Here is a 22,965-nt window from a genome sequence, read left to right as displayed (position 1 = left end):
GAATAATTTTCAGAGTTCCCACAATAAAGTGAGTGGAAGAGATGCATATCAAAGATAAGACCACAGCAAAATCAACATGAGAAATTATTACATTTAAGTTAAAAGGAATTATGAAAATCGACTCTGAATTATAGACTAAGATGCATGCTCTTATTTCAAATGTCCCCATTGGTGTTTCTCAAACTTCCTACAATTTTTTATGTTGTGCTGACTCCCCCCAACCAACCCCCAACCAATCATAAAATTTCTTCATTGCTACTTCAAAACTGTATTTTACTGTTGTTGTGAACCAGAGTATGACTATCTGATATATAACCTCCATGAAAAGGGGGTTTTGACCCAAAATGTTGTTCCAAATACAGGGAAAGTGTACAAACTCAAGCTTCAATTAACCATCTAGTGGGGGAAAAAGACAGCATGTTCAACAAATGGTGCTGGTTTTAATTGTGGTCAGCTTGTAGAAGAATAGAAGAATGCAAATCCATCCATTCTTATCTCCTTGTACAAAGCTCAAGTCCAAGTGGATCAAGGACCTCCACATCAAACCAGATACACTCAAAGTAATAGAAGAGAAAGTGGGGAAGAGCCTCGAATGGATGTGCACATTGGAAAATTTCCTGAACAGAATACCAATGGCTTATGCTTTAAAATCAAGAATCGACAAATGGGACCTCATAAAATTGCAAAGTTTCTATAAGACAAAGGACACTGTCAATAGGACAAAATGGCAACCATCAGATTGGGAAAAGATCTTTACCAATCCTACCTCCTATAGAGAGCTAATATCCAATATATACAAAGAACTCAAAAAGACTCCAGAAAATCAAATAACCCTATTAAAAATGGGGTACAGAGCTAAGCAAAGAATTCTCAACTAAGGAATACCAAATGGCTGAGAAGCACCTAAAGAAATGTTCAACATCCTTGGGCATCATGGAAATGCAAATCAAAACAACCCTGAGATTCCACTTCACACCAGACAGAATGGCTAAGATCAAAAACTCAGGTGACAGTAGATGCTGGCGAGGATGTGGAGAAAGAGGAACACTCCTCCATTGTTGGTAGGACTGCAAGCTGGTACAACAACTCTGAAAATGAGTCTGGCAGTTCCTCAAAATGGTGGACATAGTACTACCTGAGAACCCAGCTATATCACTCCTGGGTATATACTCAAAATATGCTCCAACATATAACTACGACACATGTTCCACTATGTTCATAGCAGCCTTATTTATAATAGGTAGAAGCTTGAAAGAATCCAGATGCCCTTCAACAGAGGAATGGATAAGAAAATGTGGTAATTTACACAATGGAATACTACTCAGCTATTAAAAACAATGACTTCATAAAATTATTAGGTAAATGGATGGAAGAAGAAAGTATCTTGAGTGAAGTAACCCAGTCACAAAAGAACACACATGATATAATTCACTGATAAGTGGATATTAGCCCCAAAACTCAGAATACCCAAGATACAATTCACAGACCATATGAAGCTCAAGAAGAAGGAAGACCAAAGTAGGAGTGCTTCAGTCCTTCTTAGAAGGGGGAACAAACACTCATGGGAGGTCAAGGGTGGGAGGGACTTGGGATGAAGAGAAGAGGTGGAGGGGAAAGGGGGGCAGTATCAGGGATGGGAGGAGACTGAGATAATATACAGAGGGTCAGGAATTTGAACAGAGGTGTGTAGCAATGGAGGGTGGGGAACTGGGGGAAGCCACCAGCAAATCCCAGATAGTAGGAAAGCAAGAGGCTCCCAGGACCCAGTAGGGATGAGATTAGCTGAAATGCCCAACAAAGGTAGGAAGAACCTGTAGAGACCTTATTCAGAGGTTAGACAACGCCCCCTTTTGGGAGATGGCTACCCATTCATCTCCAAATGTTTAATCCAGAATTGCTCCTGTCTAAAGGAAATATGGAGACAAAATGTGGAGCAGAGACTGAAGGAAAGGCCATCCAGAGACTGCCCCACTTGGGGATCCATCCCATATACAGTTACCAAACCCAGACACTATTGCTGATGCCAAGAAATGCTTGCTGACGGGAGCCTGATATACCTGTCCCCTGAAAGTCTCTGCCAGAACCTGACAAATACAGAGGTGGATACTCATAGCCAACCATTGGACTGAGCACAGGGACCCCAATGGAGGAGTTAGAGAAAGTATTGAAGGTGCTGAAGGAGTTTGCAACTCCATAGGAAGAACAACAATACCAACCAACTAGACCCCCAGATTTCCCAGGGACTAAACTACCAACTTAAAGAGTACACATGGAGGGACCCATAGGACCCATAGCTCCAGCCACATATGTAGCAGAGGATGGTATTGTGGGCATCAATGGGACGAGAGGCCCTTGGTCCTGTGAAGGCTCAATGCCCCCACTGTAGGGAAATGCCAAGGTGGGGAGGCAGAAGTGTGTGGTTCGGTCGGAGAGCACTCTCATAGAAGTAGCAGGAGTGGGCATGGGATAAGGTGTTTCCAGAAGGGAAACTGGGAAAGGGGATCACATTTGAAATGTAAACAAATAATATATCCAACAGGGTGGGTGGAGGAGAACAGAAAAAAAAAGGCCATTTCACAAATTCCCTTTGCCAAGCAGCTTCACTTTTTATGTGATCCTCTTTTCAAACGTATACCTCTGAATTCTGTCTATACTGTAGGAAGGAAACCTCGGGTTCACTGCAGACTCTGCCTTGCTTTGTAAAGAACCCACAAGCTGTGTGGACACACAGTGTCTTTCCATTAAGATTCCTTTACTCAGTGTTGGGTCCAAGCTTAGAATATTGTAGTACATTTTTCCGTGTAATCTTGTGAACTTTATTGTATTATACTGTTAGCTGAGAGCAACCTGTATTTTGCTTAGAAATGTAAGATATATATATATATATATATATATATACATATATATGTATATATATATACATATATATATAATGCATCTAGATTTATATTCCAAAATAGACATAACATGAGACTTTCTAAGATGTCTAAAATAGAAATTTTATGTGGAGCTTCTTCAAAGCCACATATGTTCTAGGCTATTTTCCCTTATATAATGCTACAACGGAGGAGGTAAAGGAAAAGAAACTTGTAATCTCTCCTTTTTCTTTTTTCTTAAAATAAAGTGTTCTTAAAAATACCATTTACTTCAGATAGTTACTAAATAGAAATTTAATCAGATAAAATTAACTAGCATTAATTACTCTTTTACAATTATTTATCATTGCTAGCACTGTAGCAAGAAAAGGCAGATACATGAATATCTTCTCTAACCCTATTATTTAACAATGCTTTCCATCAACAGCATAAATAACAACAAATAAATAGTTATGTCCAAAGTTACCCATGACTTTTTAAAGTTTTACTTCAGAGTCTTTGTAGCCCAGGCTAGCATAAAAGTAACAATCATTCTGTCTTGGTCTATGAAGATTATACATGTGTGCCATCATGTCTGACTCAGGGCTGTTTTATTTTTAATATTGTAGCCCTTTGGTCCCAATGGAACTGTCTCAGTTACGACAAGACAGAAAGAGTTAGTAAGGTATGGAGAAACATATAAGCAATTTTAATATTCCAGTCGGAACAAGATTTGTTCCACATCTGCCTACTCTCCTAGGATATAAATCACTTACAGCAGTGGTGCCTGATTTTGAGGACATGCAGAGACAGAAAGCAACGGTGTGCTGGAGCTCTAGCAGAATAATCTGCTGACGACAAGTGCAAGTGCCCCGAGCGATACTGTGCAGGAGGGCGCCGCCGTCAGCAGTCGCCTCAAAGCCGTGTTAGCAGACCAATTATTTTCACGTTGTTTTGTTATAGATATTTATTTGAATAAAGTAAAGCACACATATTTATTTTCCTCTAATTCCTCAGTACCAACTGCCAGTGGCAGGAACACTCTCCAGCCTCCATAAAAAGAAGAAGAAAGACAATAGAGATTTGTAAAAATCAAACAAACAAAAACTCTGCATGGGTATAAATGCAATCTAAAGATAGACACGATGCCAAATCATAAAAAAAACAAAAAACAACAACAACAAAAAAAGAACAACAAAAAACCCCAAACCCCACAGAATGGCAAATGCAGTCAGTCAGGAGTCAAAGCACAGGTGTACCCTGAGAGCAGACAAAAGCATTTGCAGGTCTTCTGTGTGCATAGCACCCTACAACAATATCGAAGCCAAACCACTAACAGGATTTCTTTACGTGGAATGTTCACCTCTGGATGCATGCAGTGTGATAGTGCTGGATGTTTCTCCATAAGGAACAGCAGGGAAAAAACTCAAGCCTGTTAGGGAAGACATGTAAAACCTTCATTTTCATGGGAGGCAGAGGGTATGAGGGGTGTGCTGGAAGATACATACGTGACAATTGGCTTGGCAACCATAAATTGAGGCAGCTGGAAGAAACAATTAAATGCTAAATCACCACAATGAGAACCTGCAAAATACAGGGTTGAACTGCGCATCACACCACTTGGTCGCCTGTCTGAAATGGGAGTGTGGAGAAGAGCTATACCCCCAAACAGATGGGACCGCCGATTTGATCAGAACTGGGTCTGAAATAACAACCCTAAGTGGAAACTACGTCTGCTCCAATCTATTCCCCACAACTGCTCTCTTAGCCATGCACCATCAGCAGTCACTCATGGCCTCTAAAACTCCCTTTCAAATATGAATGATAATGAAGCCAACCTGGGAGGAAGACTCGTAGCTAGAGAAACTCGGCAGGAGAAAAAGGGGTCGGTAATTACAGGCGAGGCAGAATTTTACACCATTTCAAAAAAAAAAAAGTTAAAAATACCCATCTGTGCAATTAAGATAGAAAATAATTAAAACAAAGAAATGTGCCTTCTATGAAGGGAGAGTTTGAAGAAAGCAAGCAGAAGAACTTGGGATAGAGGAATCCTTAGAAAAGACAGAGGGTAAGGGACATTCTGATCCACTGAGGCAAGGTTCCATGGGTGAAGAGTTATGGTACAAATCCTTGAGGCTAACTTTAAGTCATGTGGGACACACCAGTTTGCTTTGGGTACTTTAATCCACACGATTCATTTTTAAAGTACATTTTCATGATGGGAATGTTCAAGGGCTCAGTTTTGCATGGGTTTTGCAGCAATCACAGCTGATGCGATGACATCATGAGGGAAAGAGCATGGCGTGCCCGGGATAACGCCTTCCACAGCCCATCCTCTAGCTTTAGTGACTTTTTGTCTTTTCTTTTCTAGTTTCTCACACCTTGGTAGAGGTGATGTCGATGACCATGTTAGGATCTAGTGCTAAATATTCTCTTATTCTCACTACTTTGACCCATGGTTAGTTTTTGCACTAATCATAGCCAAGTGTGAAAGTCTGAGTGTACTAATATGCTGAGATTGGGGAACCCTCATGCCCGTTGCATTTAAAGGTGACAAGAAATCACTTTCTTCAGTGGTCCAGCCACTAGCTGGTTGCCTATGCAGCTACGCGTGTAATAAAAAAAACCTCACCCATGATCATACAAGCAACCCTAATTGAGTTGAGTGGAAATTTTAAACATTTTAAAAAGTGATGAATGTAGAAGGTGAAGGCTCTGGATGAATTTCCAGAGGAGGGAGAGGAAGTGAGACAGAGAGAGTTAAGATTTAATGATTTTAGTGGTATGATTTAATGCACTATCTACACATGTGAAAAAATTGAAGAATGGTTAACATTAAAATACTTTCTTAATTTACCACAGTTTATCCTACATTTCTACTACTTAATATGAAACGCTATTTTTCTGAAAATGACTACTTGGCTAGCATGACAGAGTAAGTGACTGTGGAAAGGGCTTAACTAAGATTCTGGAATTGTCAAATAACTACTGATCCTTAGCTGGAGATAAATACCTGTTTTTACATATTTTCTATTAAAATATCATTGAAGTACATTTTAAAACACTAATATTGTTTTTGCGCAGCAGATGACCATGTGGTTTGAGAGCCATATTTTGGAATCATATGAATAATTTTTCCAAAACACCAGGCACATTTTTATTGTCTTGCATTTTTATCCTTGTGACAACTTTAGAAAATTACCTCTGATAAGTGGAAGTGAGGCTGTAGAATAGGCTCAACCAAGGGGCTATAATTAAAATTAATGAGTGTCACTGTTGGAATGAGGCAGAGCTATATTGTTACTGTCCTCTAATTGTTAATCGTCGTTCAGCAGTTCGAACATCATCATCATCATATGTCTCAAGTTTTAGGTGAACATTATTAACATTAGAGAAAATCAAGGAAAAGTTAAGGTCTCCCACTTATGGCATCAGAGTCCAGCATTAGTTAAATATTTCTACACAGCCACTGTGTGTTGGACGGCTATCTCTTGAAGCTGCTGTTGAAATAGAGAACGTTATGTAACTAAAAGTACTGACTTTCAGATAACCCCTGTTTCAGGGTATGCTGTAATGTTCCAAGCAAAATATTTTGGAGCACTCAGAACAAAAAAAATGTGTTATTATGATAGTGTGCAGAGCCAGCAGAAGATTTCAGATAATTTCAGTGCATTTTAATTCCATGAACTGAAGCTTCTCAGGTCAATCTCAAACTCGACATACAAATTCTTCCACAAGCTGTTACCGTCATTTGGATGCTACACTTACCTTACCTCACTTGTGTCTCCAGCAACGTGTTTGGCTTTGTCCCTTATTTCTCCAGGTCGTCAATTCATATTGTAATACAGATAAAGGATGCAAACATGATGGCCATGCCTGTTTGTATAAAGGTGATTACAAGTGGGCACATGCATTTTCGTCTCTTGACGTATCTTTTCCTATATTGTGAATTATACATTTGAAGTCCCTTTTCTATCTCGGTGGCAATAAAACAGTATTTTTACTTCCCCCATTTCATCTGTAATGACTCCGGCTAGCTTTTACCTCTAATTTGGAATGGAGCACGATATTCTGAGAGGTGGGAAAATACCACTTTAAGTCATAAAGAGTTAGATTAGCTATTTCATTTCTCTGTAAGTACCGGATATTGCACTAAGATTATAGAAGGAGAAAATGCATAGCACACAAAGGGGGTGGATTCTTCCCTGTTCCCTTTCCATCACTTTGTATTGCTTGAACCTGTTTCTTTGATGTGCTTCTCTGTACTTAATGATGACAGCTCTCTAGTTTAAGGGAAGTGAGGATAGCCCATTAATTGTTATTAAATTTTTTTAAAAAAAATGCTGTATTTTTGTGCATGACATAGAACAAAATGCTTAACTCTAAAAAATGATAGAACAGTTTCCCGTGTGTTATGCAGTTGTCCATAAGACAGGCGATAGAATACTTTGGGATATTTTGCTGACTGATAACCAAGCCAATCTCCGTTTTTGGTGGTTTTCTCTGTGGTCCCCAGCATGCTGTCAGCCTTCTTCCCACTCCTGATTTAAACACATGATTCAAAATGACTTTGGCGAGTGGCGATGCTCAGAGATTTATGGGAATTTGTGTGTAGAACCCACGCCGCTGTACAGCTACCCTGTCGTTTTTGTGACAGAGCCTGTTTGACTTGTCTGGGATTTATGAAGGAGATAATTCAGAAGAGTGTAATAATTTTCCCTAGGCAATTACACTATCATTTGGTGCTTTGTCCCTAAGGGAAAATGGATGTTTTGGGTTCTGTATGTGGGTTTGATGGAAGGAACAAATCAAGGTTGGAATACAGATGTTGAACATGTGGCTGCCCAAGTCTAGTTCTGGGTCTCCATTCTTAAAGCTATCCGTATTTGTGCAGTTCTTTATAGTTTACACAATGCTGTCCTTTGCCTCCTTCCTTCTGCTATCATGGACTTTAGAGACTGAAGTTCAAATACATCTATACTGATGCCAGACTGGTGGCAGACTTTGTTTTTTTGAGATTTCCTCCTGAGATGTTTTAGGTGAGCTGGGTTCTCTTTGTGTCGCTCTCCAGGACTTAAATCTTCTTAAAGCAGTGGTAGGAATATCATGAATTTGGTAAGAAAGAGAACAACCATAATGGGTTAAATACTAACACTACCTTCAATTAAAGTATGACTCTGACGCATTAGGTAGTCTTTCAGAGTCTGTTTTGAACTGTACGTTGGGTATGGTTTTGATGCCTATACAGAACTAACAGCATTTAGCTATTACACAGAGTGATGCATATGTGTTGGTCATTGGTGATTGAAGTGTGTGTGTGTGTGTGTGTGTGTGTGTGTGTGTGTATGTATGTACGTATGTACATTTGTCTGGTTACTTTTCCTTTTGGTTTGGAACAAGTTGCTGTTTGACAAAGATTGAAAACATTCACTTAGAGATTTCCTAAGAGGTACCTGATATGACTGTGTGTTAGCATCTACCTTGATAATATGAATTCAGGTAAACTGTCTGTCTAAAACGCGCAAAAAATCACATACATAGAGCCTTTATCTCCAGGATCTGAAGGAGACATTTAACCAAAACACTGAACAGTGGTGAATTAAACATATTTTTCCAGCAGAACAGTATTAGAACAAATCCTCAGGCCCTTCTGAAAAGTTTGGATGGAAGAAAAAAACAGAGAGGTCTCATATTTGAATGCCCATGTTATAATTATAATTAAATCTATATGAAAAGCAAGACTGTCAACCAACCAGGTTATTTCTAAGTTATTTAGTTTGAGGGATATTTTCTCTCCTTTCTTGTTTCCTGTTAGTCACAGAATTCACTCAGTGCAGTCATATAGAACATTAGAAGACTCCATGAATTACGGGCCTTTAGGTAAATGATTTAATATCCTTGTGGCAATAAAGCCACACCTCTGCAAAGTCTTCCTTTTTATTATATTATTTATTTATTTTATTCCCATGTAGCCTCTTACTTTATCAGAAAACTTCACAGAGAAATAAACAGAACTGAATACAGATTTAGGAATTCTGTTTCCTGTGGAAATCATAAACTATCTTGAAAAATATTCTTATACTCAATCAATGTATTTATTTAATTTAAATTTCCTATTAATTCTACTAATTAGCCCAGATAGAAATATGTAGTTTCCTGGATACAGAGTGCATTCTATTTTCAAATATGTTTTCTCATCGATTGAAGGATATATTATTGGTCTCGCCTATGATATCTGATTTGCATGGGGAAGACTAAGACTTCAAAAGCAAACCTTCTTTTTGGAAAATGTCAAAAAGTCAGTGGTTGTGGCTTCCTGCCATCCATTTCACTTACTAAATGCATAATGTCGAAGTCAGCATAGCATGAGTGGATGAATTGGGAAACCATAGTTAGCTTCTTTCTTGTCTGGCAAGATCATGTAGCACATTTGTTTGTCTTCCACAGCAGCCAGAGTCAGACTTTTAAAGCATACATCAGGACACATCATTCCCCAGCTTACAGTGACTTTCATCATACGTGAGAAACAATCTCAGTCCCTGCTGTGCACTGGGTGTAGACGCCCACATACTGGTGTGCAGACTGGGTGGGCCTGAAGTCCTGAAGTGTCTAGGATAGGTATCACATATCATACCAAATTCCATCCAGTCATAGCAGAAGGCTGCTGAAGAGGTAGACAAAAGTTCAAGGAGGATGGATTTCCCTCTGACTGCACTGCTCTATAGGACAGTACTACCCAGCATGCACCAGGCCTCAGCTACTCTGCTGTGGCTGGGCCCGTGTTCGTTGGCCAGGAGGCAAGCAAAAGGTGCTTGCAAAGGCCAGGTGAGGACAACCTGCATAACAAGCTCAACTCTTTCAATATTAATTGCAAATGTGTATCTGCTTTCCTAGTAAGTTAATAAAGCACTTACTGCTTTAGGCCAGTTTTTTCTACTTTCCTGTAATCTCTATTTAACTTTTGCTGACCAAAAATATTGTCTCCCAGCCAGTTTTCTCATTTGACGGACCTTCAATTTAAGAGTCATTTCAATTTAAATATTATTAACTTACAATGCAGATAAGAAAGATGGGAGAAGGAAATCAATTTATTTCCTACTGTTCATGACTGCAAGTGAAAGGTCACATTTTTAGCCAGTGTAAAGGAACCTTGAGTTACACGACCTCTTCTCTGTCATGATTCCCCCTATGTCTCTTCCACACATTCAGTGATGAATACAGAGTCTGACTGTACCTTTTGCTCTTGTCTCTATGACAAAATTACCTGTCAAGAGCCACTTAAGTGAGGAGGAACTCCCTTCAACTCATGGTTTCATAAGTCCTCTGTTCATCATGACATAGAAGATTTGGTAGCAGCAGCAGCAGTGGCAGCATCTCAACTGATGGGGCAGAAACTTGTCACTGCCTGTTTTCATGCCTCAGAGAAGAAGATAGAAACCATAGGCTGCAACAAGAAGCTCATAGGACATTCAAAAGACTTCCTGTACTGCCCCATTGAGACCACACAATGGAAGGATCACACAACCTCCCAAATACTGCCACCAGCTAGTAGGGACATTTTGGCATGAACCCTCCTTGTCCTCCTTCCACCCTTAACACTAGCATGCTTCACCTTGAACTTCTATAACAGTTTATATCATTATCAGGTATTATTAGCTTATATTATTAGGTATTTTGTAGTAATTCAAGCATAGTAAATGCAAATAAATGTGGAAAGAAAGGAAGGAAGGAGGGATGGAAGGAAAGCATCAAGCTTAATTCAAAAATGGAATTTTGAGAGCATTTTAGATCTCTAATATAACGTTCTTGCTTTCAGGAAAATAGTTTGCTAATCAGTAAGAACTTAGATGCTCACTAAATGGCCCTGTCCTCTCATTACCCATGAAGCTATTTTGTTCTTCAATAGAACACTTAAAAGCTATTGACTAGATATCAATGAGTTGATTATCTATATATTTTTAATAACAGAGAGTATTGAGAAAATACTGTATCATTCCAGTACATATCCCCATTTTCTGCAATCCTTTATCCATTGAAAATATTTACTCAAGAAAATCATGATGTGTAAATTTAAGAAAACTAGGCAAATGCTCTTAAATTTTTTTAAATACACACTGTTATTGGACTAATTTAAGGAGTATCTATCAAATACATAGTGTGAATCTTTGCTTTAAGATATGAGCTTAAAAGATATATGAAACATGCCTTCCATTTTAAAGGCGCTGACCACTGTGAATTAAAAGAATATTTTGATAAAACAGTGACATGGTCTATAGTTATCATCATCATCATCATTATCAAGACAGGGGTGCCTTGAGTAACCCTGGTTTTCTTGGAACTCACTATATAGACAATACTGACATCAAACTCAGAGATCCACTAGCCTTTGCCTCCCAAGTTCTGGGATTAAAGGCATGCACCCCCATTCCTGGCTTATACAAATTATTTATAATAGTTATAATAGAAGTTGGCTCTAAGTGCTACAGAAGCCCAGAAATAGGTTCCTAAGTAAATTTTCATACTGGCTTACTTGAAGAATAGGAATAGGAGGACGAGCTTGGAGAACTATTTCCTGTGCCACCTCTCATATTCTGAATTCACTGGAGCTACAAAAAGTTACTTCTCTTTTCATCTTTGAGGACAATCATTCGGCAAAGCATGGATTGTACTTCTTTTTCCTCAAAAGCTGTACAATTGGCTGAATGAGGTACTCCCCCATAATTTCTCTCCTTTATTCTATGCTCTGAGTGCTATTGGGGATTTTATCTGAGCTATAAAATCTTTCTACAGAGAGCATACAAAAGTCATTTAATAATGAATATTAAAGAATAACAAAAAAGTAAATCTTTTCAATCGAGCATTTCAGCAACACTTTAACATTGGTGCCTAAGGCACATGAATAGTGCCTTTTGTCTTTTTCATATACTGTGAAATATGTAGTAAGCTACTTATTAGCTTTAAGTGATTTCTCAACTAAGAAGTAAATGTACATGTGAGTGAGTGTGTGTGTGAGAGAGTGTGTATGTGTAGTGTCAGAATATTCTGAGGATATTGATTTCCAATAGATTTGAAGGATGGAAAAATTAATTATCTTAAAAACATATTAAAAATAAGTTATTTATATGAAAGCTAGCTATCACTGATGATCCAAGAGTTAATCTTCACAGGAATTCAGAGTAGTTTCTCAACAGCACCACCAATCATAGGTGAAAATAGGTAGTTATGATTAGAGCATTTGAAAATTGACTAATATAGCCTGGTTTTAATCTCCTTCTTGAGCTAAAGGGGCTTGAGACCCCATATGAACAACAATGTCAAGCAACCAGAACTTCCAGGGACTAAACCACTACCCAAAGACTATACATGGACTGACCCTGGACTCCAACTGCATAGGTAACAGTGAATAGCCTTGTTGGGGCACCAGTAGAAGGGGAAGCCCTTGGTCCTGCCAAGGTTGATCTATTTCTTATAAAAATGCTGTTTTGTATGCCTAAAGATGTATTTCATTGCAAGCTCCATGAACTGTAAAGGGAGGAGGGGAGCTGAGGAAGGAGGGGAAAGGTGTGGGGGCCATAGAGGAAGGACCAGCAGCTGTCTGATGCCTGTGAATGAGCTTTGTCATTAATGTTCCTCGTTGCCTTGTCTCTGGTTTCTTATGTCCACCCCTACCACAGTAGTGGATAGAGTAGGCATCAGATCAGACATTTCCCCAGGTATTAGTAAATACAAGTACATGAGGGCTATCCTTAAGATGTGCTATCCTCCCACCTAGCTGTCAACACTTACCCCTGGTGATGTGAGTGGAAGGAAAGTATTTCAACATCGGGACACCTGTATGCTCTCTACTGTGCTGATTTCTCCAGGCTACTGTGGTGCTCCCTTCCCTGGGATCCTCACTCTCTCTTCCTACATTGATTTTATTATCAGTAGTAGTAATCACCGAATCATTACCAGACAATTACACAAACGCATCTTAGCTAGGTAACCAACATTATCTTCCACTCTCTGTCATTTTGTAACGAAGCTGATCATCTTCTTGGCCAATTAAGGGGAGCTACATATTTTGATCTAGCAGAGTTAAATGCAAGTATATTGAATTATGTACTAGGTAATTACTTATGTATGGTGGTAGTGTGGCAGAATGAGGGTAATTTAGGTGTAATCTGCTTCGTATTCTCTTTGAAAACTGCATTAGAGAAGGTTAAATGCTTAAAAAAACAGGTCTTGGCATGTTTGTGGGTCGAATAAAATAGTAGTTTTTTTTTTTCTAGTATAATAGGTCTGGAATAGGCCAGTGGATTTGCCATGCAACACTCCAGGGTTCCAGGGAGATATTAAATATAAAGTCACACTAACCCTGGTAGTGATTCATATTCCTATTATGTTACTAGATCCTTGTCACAGGGCTATGCCTAACTAACAGAAACACTAGGGACTATGGTCTCTCTGAAGAAGAAGCAGAAAACTCAGGCTTTGCTGTGTGGTAACAATGCCTGTCGTAAGGCCTCATATGGAGGTTGCTCTAGTTCTGTATGTAATGATTACTTTCCTTGCCTTAGTGTTTGTTATGTGGAACTTACACCAGGCTAGCCTCGCTTTCCTTCCTCTGCTGCAGAATGCTAGATGTCTTTAAATACCGACATGAGAGTTCTGCATCCTAGATTTGCATATATTAGCAGTTAAAGAACGAAATATATCAACTACTTTGAGAACTTTTTCAAGTTTTCAAACTTGTAAATTTTTAGCAGTTTAGATTGTAAATATATAGGAGAGTATTAAAATATTTGGTGCCAAAAGGTTGTTTCTTCATTTAACTTTGTGTGTGTGTGTGTGTGTGTGTGTGTGTGTGTGTGTGTGTGTGAGAGAGAGAGAGAGAGAGAGAGAGAGAGAGAGAGAGAGAGTGAGTGTTTCTCTAATTGTACAGGAGGCATTAATTTTAAAATCAGCTTTAAGCCCTTTTGTCCATTTCAGGTCTATCTCTCTAATAACATTTTTATATAGAAAATTGTATTCCCCAAAAAGTACATCAGGTCTATGACATCTCTAGCTATAGGTAATTGGCTCGGTTGTACAGTACCCGTCATGGTCACTTCTAGCTTGGATATTATGACCTGTGCACAAAGTATATGCTGTCTCCAGCAATTGGCACTTACCCTCAAGTTCTAGAAAAAAAAATGACAATTCCCTGAACTGTTTCCAGAGACCCCCTGTATTCTTCTGACCAACCAGAAGAGGGGAAGTTTTTCTGGAAAATGATCTTTAAGGGATATGATGTTATTAAAATGATGTTCTTTAAGCTGCCTGGTGAACTCAAGACACAGGCCCACAGGAACAGCTGAAGACCTGTAGAGAGGAAAAACTACACGCCCGAAAGCAGAACACTCTGTCCCCATAACTGACTGAAAGAGAGGAAAACAGGTCTACAGCACTCCTGACACACAGGCTTATAGGACAGTCTAGCCACTGTCAGAAATAGCAGAACAAAGTAACACTGAAGATAATCTGATGGCAAGAGGCAAGCGCAGGAACCCAAGCAACAGAAACCAAGACTACATGCCATCATCGGAGCCCAATTCTCCCACCAAAACAAACATGGAATATCCAAACACACCAGAAAAGCAAGATCTAGTATCAAAATCATATTTGATCATGATGCTGGAGGACTTCAAGAAAGACATGAACACACTTAGGGAAGCACAGGAAAACATTAATAAACAAGTAAAAGCCTACAGAGAGGAATCGCAAAAATCCCTGAAAGAATTCCAGGAAAACACAATCAAACAGTTGAAGGAATTAAAAATGGAAATAGAAGCAATCAAGAAAGAACACATGGAAACAACCCTGGATATAGAAAACCAAAAGAAGAGACAAGGAGCTGTAGATACAAGCTTCACCAACAGAATACAAGAGATGGAAGAGAGAATCTCAGGAGCAGAAGATTCCATAGAAATCATTGACTCAACTGTCAAAGATAATGTAAAGCGGAAAAAGCTACTGGTCCAAAACATACAGGAAATCCAGGACTCAATGAGAAGATCAAACCTAAGGATAATAGGTATAGAAGAGAGTGAAGACTCCCAGCTCAAAGGACCAGTAAATATCTTCAACAGAATCATAGAAGAAAACTTCCCTAACCTAAAAAAAGAAATACCCATAGACATACAAGAAGCCTACAGAACTCCAAATAGATTGGACCAGAAAAGAAACACCTCCCGTCACATAATTGTCAAAACACCAAACGCACAAAATAAAGAAAGAATATTAAAAGCAGTAAGGGAAAAAGGTCAAGTAACATATAAAGGGAGACCTATCAGAATCACACCAGACTTCTCACCAGAAACTATGAAGGCCAGAAGATCCTGGACTGATGTCATACAGACCCTAAGAGAACACAAATGCCAGCCCAGGTTACTGTATCCAGCAAAACTCTCAATTAACATTGATGGAGAAACCAAGATATTCCATGACAAAACCAAATTTACACAATATCTTTCTACAAATCCAGCACTACAAAGGATAATAAATGGTAAAGCCCAACATAAGGAGGCAAGCTATACCCTAGAAGAAGCAAGAAACTAATCGTCTTGGCAACAAAACAAAGAGAATGAAAGCACACAAACATAACCTCACATCCAAATATGAATATAACGGGAAGCAATAATCACTATTTCTTAATATCTCTCAATATCAATGGCCTCAACTCCCCAATAAAAAGACATAGATTAACAAACTGGATACGCAACGAGGACCCTGCATTCTGCTGCCTACAGGAAACACACCTCAGAGACAAAGACAGACACTACCTCAGAGTGAAAGGCTGGAAAACAACTTTCCAAGCAAATGGTCAGAAGAAGCAAGCTGGAGTAGCCATTCTAATATCAAATAAAATCAATTTCCAACTAAAAGTCATCAAAAAAGATAAGGAAGGACACTTCATATTCATCAAAGGAAAAATCAACCAAGATGAACTCTCAATCCTAAATATCTATGCCCCAAATACAAGGGCACCTACATACGTAAAAGAAACCTTACTAAAGCTCAAAACACACATTGCACCTCACACAATAATAGTGGGAGATTTCAACACCCCACTCTCATCAATGGACAGATCATGGAAACAGAAATTAAACAGTGATGTAGACAGACTAAGAGAAGTCATGAGCCAAATGGACTTAACGGATATTTATAGAACATTCTATCCTAAAGCAAAAGGATATACCTTCTTCTCAGCTCCTCATGGTACTTTCTCCAAAATTGACCATATAATTGGTCAAAAAACGGGCCTCAACAGGTACAGAAAGATAGAAATAATCCCATGCGTGCTATCGGACCACCACGGCCTAAAACTGGTCTTCAATAACAATAAGGGAAGAATGCCCACATATACGTGGAAATTGAACAATGCTCTACTCAATGATAACCTGGTCAAGGAAGAAATAAAGAAAGAAATTAAAAACTTTTTAGAATTTAATGAAAATGAAGATACAACATACTCAAACTTATGGGACACAATGAAAGCTGTGCTAAGAGGAAAACTCATAGCGCTGAGTGCCTGCAGAAAGAAACAGGAAAGAGCATATGTCAGCAGCTTGACAGCACACCTAAAAGCTCTAGAACAAAAAGAAGCAAATACACCCAGGAGGAGTAGAAGGCAGGAAATAATCAAACTCAGAGCTGAAATCAACCAAGTAGAAACAAAAAGGACCATAGAAAGAATCAACAGAACCAAAAGTTGGTTCTTTGAGAAAATCAACAAGATAGATAAACCCTTAGCCAGACTAACGAGAGGACACAGAGAGTGTGTCCAAATTAACAAAATCAGAAATGAAAAGGGAGACATAACTACAGATTCAGAGGAAATTCAAAAAATCATCAGATCTTACTATAAAAACCTATATTCAACAAAATTTGAAAATCTTCAGGAAATGGACAATTTCCTAGACAGATACCAGGTATCTAAGTTAAATCAGGAACAGATAAACCAGTTAAACAACCCCATAACTCCTAAGGAAATAGAAGCAGTCATTAAAGGTCTCCCAACCAAAAAGAGCCCAGGTCCAGACGGGTAAAAGACCTCATACCAATATTATCCAAAACTATTCCACAAAATTGAAACAGATGGAGCCCTACCGAATTCCTTCTACGAAGCCACAATTACTCTTATACCTAAACCACACAAAGACACAACAAAGAAAGAGAACTTCAGACCAATTTCCCTTATGAATATCGACGCAAAAATACTCAATAAAATTCTGGCAAACCGAATTCAAGAGCACATCAAAACAATCATCCACCATGATCAAGTAGGCTTCATCCCAGGCATGCAGGGATGGTTTAATATACGGAAAACCATCAACGTGATCCATTATATAAACAAACTGAAAGAACAGAACCACATGATCATTTCATTAGATGCTGAGAAAGCATTTGACAAAATTCAACACCCCTTCATGATAAAAGTCCTAGAAAGAATAGGAATTCAAGGCCCATACCTAAACATAGTAAAAGCCATATACAGCAAAACAGTTGCTAACATTAAACTAAATGGAGAGAAACTTGAAGCAATCCCACTAAAATCATGGACTAGACAAGGCTGCCCACTCTCTCCCTACTTATTCAATATAGTTCTTGAAGTTCTAGCCAGAGCAATCAGACAACAAAAGGAGATCAAAGGGATACAGATCGGAAAAGAAGAGGTCAAAATATCACTATTTGCAGATGACATGATAGTATATTTAAGTGATCCCAAAAGTTCCACCAGAGAACTACTAAAGCTGATAAACAACTTCAGCAAAGTGGCTGGGTATAAAATTAACTCAAATAAATCAGTTGCCTTCCTCTATACAAAAGAGAAACAAGCCGAGAAAGAAATTAGGGAAACGACACCCTTCATAATAGACCCAAATAATATAAAGTACCTCGGTGTGACTTTAACCAAGCAAGTAAAAGATCTGTACAATAAGAACTTCAAGACACTGAGGAAAGAAATTGAAGAAGACCTCAGAAGATGGAAAGATCTCCCATGCTCATGGATTGGCAGGATTAATATAGTAAAAATGGCCATTTTACCAAAAGCAATCTACAGACTCAATGCAATCCCCATCAAAATACCAATCCAATTCTTCAAAGAGTTAGACAGAACAATTTGCAAATTCATCTGGAATAACAAAAAACCCAGGATAACTAAAGCTATCCTCAACAATAAAAGGACTTCAGGGGGAATCACTATCCCTGAACTCAAGCAGTATTACAGAGCAATAGTGATAAAAACTGCATGGTATTGGTACAGAGACAGACAGATAGACCAATGGAATAGAATTGAAGACCCAGAAATGAACCCACACACCTATGGTCACTTGATTTTTGACAAAGGAGCCAAAACCATCCAATGGAAAAAAGATAGCATTTTCAGCAAATGGTGCTGGTTCAACTGGAGGGCAACATGTAGAAGAATGCAGATCGATCCATGCTTATCACCCTGTACAAAGCTTAAGTCCAAGTGGATCAAGGACCTCCACATCAAACCAGACACACTCAAACTAATAGAAGAAAAACTAGGGAAGCATCTGGAACACATGGGCACTGGAAAAAATTTCCTGAACAAAACACCAATGGCTTATGCTCTAAGATCAAGAATCGACAAATGGGATCTCATAAAACTGCAAAGCTTCTGTAAGGCAAAGGACACTGTGGTTAGGACAAAACGGCAACCAACAGATTGGGAAAAGATCTTTACCAATCCTACAACAGATAGAGGCCTTATATCCAAAATATACAAAGAACTCAAGAAGTTAGACCGCAGGGAAACAAATAACCCTATTAAAAAATGGGGTTCAGAGCTAAACAAAGAATTCACAGCTGAGGAATGCCGAATGGCTGAGAAACACCTAAAGAAATGTTCAACATCTTTAGTCATAAGGGAAATGCAAATCAAAACAACCCTGAGATTTCACCTCACACCAGTGCGATTGGCTAAGATCAAAAACTCAGGTGACAGCAGATGCTGGCGAGGATGTGGAGAAAGAGGAACACTCCTCCATTGTTGGTGGGATTGCAGACTGGTAAAACCATTCTGGAAATCAGTCTGGAGGTTCCTCAGAAAATTGGACATTGAACTGCCTGAGGATCCAGCTATACCTCTCTTGGGCATATACCCAAAAGATGCCTCAACATATAAAAGAGACACGTGCTCCACTATGTTCATCGCAGCCTTATTTATAATAGCCAGAAAATGGAAAGAACCCAGATGCCCTTCAACAGAGGAATGGATACAGAAAATGTGGTACATCTACACAATGGAATATTACTCAGCTATCAAAAACAACGAGTTTATGAAATTCGTAGGCAAATGGTTGGAACTGGAAAATATCATCCTGAGTGAGCTAACCCAATCACAGAAAGACATACATGGTATGCACTCATTGATAAGTGGCTATTAGCCCAAATGCTTGAATTACCCTAGATCCCTAGAACAAACGAAACTCAAGACGGATGATCAAAATGTGAATGCTTCACTCCTTCTTTAAATGAGGAAAAAGAATACCCTTGGCAGGGAAGGGAGAGGCAAAGATTAAAACAGAGACTGAAGGAACACCCATTCAGAGCCTGCCCCACATGTGGCCCATACATATACAGCCACCCAATTAGACAAGATGGATGAAGCAAAGAAGTGCAGACCGACAGGAGCCGGATGTAGATCGCTCCTGAGAGACACAGCCAGAATACAGCAAATATAGAGGCGAATGCCAGCAGCAAACCACTGAACTGAGAATAGGTCCCCTATTGAAGGAATCAGAGAAAGAACTGGAAGAGCTTGAAGGGGCTCGAGACCCCAAAAGTACAACAATGCCAAGCAACCAGAGCTTCCAGGGACTAAGCCACTACCTAAAGACTATACATGGACTGACCCTGGACTCTGACCCCATAGGTAGCAATGAATATCCTAGTAAGAGCACCAGTGGAAGGGGAAGCCCTGGGTCCTGCTAAGACTGAACCCCCAGTGAACTAGTCTATGGGTGGAGGGCGGCAATGGGGGGAGGGTTGGGAGGGGAACACCCATAAGGAAGGGGAGGGGGGAGGGGGATGTTTGCCCGGAAACCGGGAAAGGGAATAACACTCGAAATGTATATAAGAAATACTCAAGTTAATAAAAAAAAATGATGTTCTTTTTTTTTTTTGTGGCAACAAACCCAAGAACACAAACTGTAATTATTATTGAAAAAAATCTTAGATAAAAGATAAAGTTACTTATTTCCATGGTTTTGTAGTTAATTTGATGTTATTTATACAAGGAGATATAAATTGCAAAGGGTGATATTATAGAAACTAGTGTTTCAAACAGCAATTGCTGTTAGAAAATTCTGAAATGAGAGTTAGTTACATGAGCTATGATTGATCGTGTGTCATAGCTATATCAAAATATGTAGAATGACACAGGCTTTTTTTAACTTCCTTTTGAGAACTATTCAAGTCATTACCCAGGGTTGGTTTTTAATTGCAAATAATATAGGCACAGCAGTAATACAATATTTGCATATATTTGCCTATATCCTAGTTTTAACATATCACATTAAGTACTAAATATTATGAAAATGTGTAAATGAGAGTGATAAATTTGCTTCTACCCTGGCCACATTTTATTATGCACAAATAAGATTTCTCTACAAAAAAACAATCCACCAAACAAAGAAACACCACAATCAATGCAAGACTAAACTGGGCTTCAGAACTGGGCTTTCAGAAATGGTCAATGGTTAGACCATTGGCTGCTCTTCCAAAGGGTTTAATTCCCAGCCTCCAAAACTCACAATCATCTGTAACTCCAGTTCCAGGAAATTAAATGTCCTCTTTTGTGCTCTGTTGCATGAGGCACATATTTTGTGCGGAGACATACATGAAGGCAGCGCACACACACACACACACACACACACACACACACCCACACCCACACACACACACAAATAAATATGATTTGGTTGTTTCTCTCTCATCTCTCTCTCGTCTCTCTATCATCTATCTATCTATCTATCTATCTATCTATCTATCTATCTATCTATCTATCTATTATCTATCTATCATCTATCTATATATCTATCTACTAAAAGTTTATATGTATATGTATTCAAACATTGTCCTAGTTGGCAATAGTGGCAGAGAGAAGCCAGCTTAACTGTGCTGCTTCTATCGCTCATCCCAGTCATCCATGAGGGTTAATCTGTCATGTTTTACCCAACTGCTCACCACTGAGACCATCACATGGAATATAAGTTCCTAACATAAGAATTTGAGAAGACACCGTTATTTAGACCATAGCAGTAATTAAGGATTTTTTTTAAAGTCTCGTAAAATACATGATGTTGGTAATAAAGTTGAGACATCAAGAGCAAGACCATCTTCTGATAAACTATTAGATATATCACTTCCATTTCACATTTGTATGTGATTCATGGGAGATTCAAGACATATTAACCTTTTTGGTTTCTTTATTCTACAGAATTATAGATAAAATTACAGACAAAATGTACTCAGATAACTTTCCAACACTTCATTTCCATATGTACTAAATACTTTTATGTTTGAGCTGTCAAGATGGCGAGATGGGTAAAGTGTTTGCAATGTAAGCTTGATTTCCTGAATTCAGACCCCCAGCACCCTCCTCCAAAACTAAAAATCTTGATGTTGTAGCATGTATGTCATTATCCCAGAATGCACCTCTGAGGGAAAAGAGGCTGTGGGTTGCCCTGGTGCTGTTTGTATCTTGATGCTAATTCTGCTTCCTTAAGAGGGGCTGCCTAAGATGAGGAGTGAACCATATACTCAGGTGACTTCATCAGAAAGCTTCTCCCCATTGTAACTTGTAAATTAAAGGGAAGAGCCAGTGATTGGGCAGGGGAAGGGAAGGTGGAACTGAAGAGTTGTAGGGAGAAGAAGGGAAGAGAGAGAAGGGGACGACAACTGAGGAGAAGGAGGTGGAAGGAAAATAGAGCTGAAGTAAGTGGCCTGGATAAACCTCAAGTTATAAGGGATCTTACAGCTGGAGTAGGGCAGTGGCAGAGCTGACCAATCTAGGCATGAAGCTTGTACTCATAGTAACTGAGTTGTGTTTTCTTTGCACGGGCTTATTTGGGTTGGAGAGGTTACCACAACAGGAGGCAAAAAGCAGGTTTGCTGTAAACTCATGGGCCAATTGGAATGGCATTCATAGTAGTGAGTAAGAGGGAACTGACCCTCAAAGATATCTCCTGATTGCCACATGTGCATCGTGGTATGCACACACGTGCAATAACATACCACACTACCATGTATACACACATACACAAAGCATCAAATTAAAACTAATTTATATTGCTATATGATGTACACATTTAAAACATAAATAGGTAGTTTAATTTTAGCCATCCTTTACAGAACAGTATGAATTAAAAGTCTTTACATAGAACTACAGGGCATCACAAGCTAGTGATCAATTACTTTCAATTACTTATTTTACCTGAAGAGTTTCTGTCAAGGAAATACCTATTGGCTCAGTTCAAACTCCATAGTTCTCTCCTTTACAAAAACCCATTCTGATGTGTTCGTATTCTTGTAACACTTTAGCTCTCTGACTCTGCATGTATTTTGTGGCTCTGGCACCCTAATAAGCCATTATTTTTTCAAAAAAAGGATAACTTTATTTTTATATCGTTAAGTGTCCTTTCCTCAGACTATGATGAATTTTGCTTTCTGTCTTTTATTTGCATAAGTAAAATCTTCATTTTCGCATTACTGTGTATCTTTTCTGTATCTAATTAACATTAACTTTCTTTTGACTGTTCAGGGCAGGCTATTTGCCTCAGAATATTCCCCTAGAGATCATCAGATACCTCTCTGAGGAAAAGGATTTTCTTCCTTGGCATGCTGCCAGCCGAGCTCTTTATCCTCTGGATAAATTACTGGACCGCATGGAAAACTACAATATCTTCAATGTAAGAATATAGCATTTCTCCTTTCTAATATTCAGAAGATAAACTATTTTCTTATTATGCACTCTATGCAACTGAGTCTGAATTATTTCATTTCCTCTTTACTCGTGTAGGCTGTTATTTTTGTCCTGATTTTCTATGCAATTCCG

General features: G+C 38.8%; 1 protein-coding gene across 1 annotated transcript in view; it reads left to right on the top strand.

The window, feature by feature from the left end:
• Trhde (thyrotropin-releasing hormone degrading enzyme) overlaps positions 1 to 22,965 on the top strand; it is a 404,767-nt gene that overhangs the window by 336,672 nt on the left and 45,130 nt on the right. The window contains 1 exon segment of the mRNA NM_001108991.2: positions 22,672 to 22,819. Within this exon segment, the coding sequence (NP_001102461.1) occupies positions 22,672 to 22,819 (148 nt within the window).

The sequence above is a fragment of the Rattus norvegicus genome, chromosome 7, assembly GCF_021556685.1.
Source record: "Rattus norvegicus strain SHRSP/BbbUtx chromosome 7, alternate assembly SHRSP_T2T, whole genome shotgun sequence".
Lineage (NCBI taxonomy): Eukaryota > Metazoa > Chordata > Mammalia > Rodentia > Muridae > Rattus > Rattus norvegicus.
This window is presented reverse-complemented; position numbering and strand designations above follow the sequence as displayed.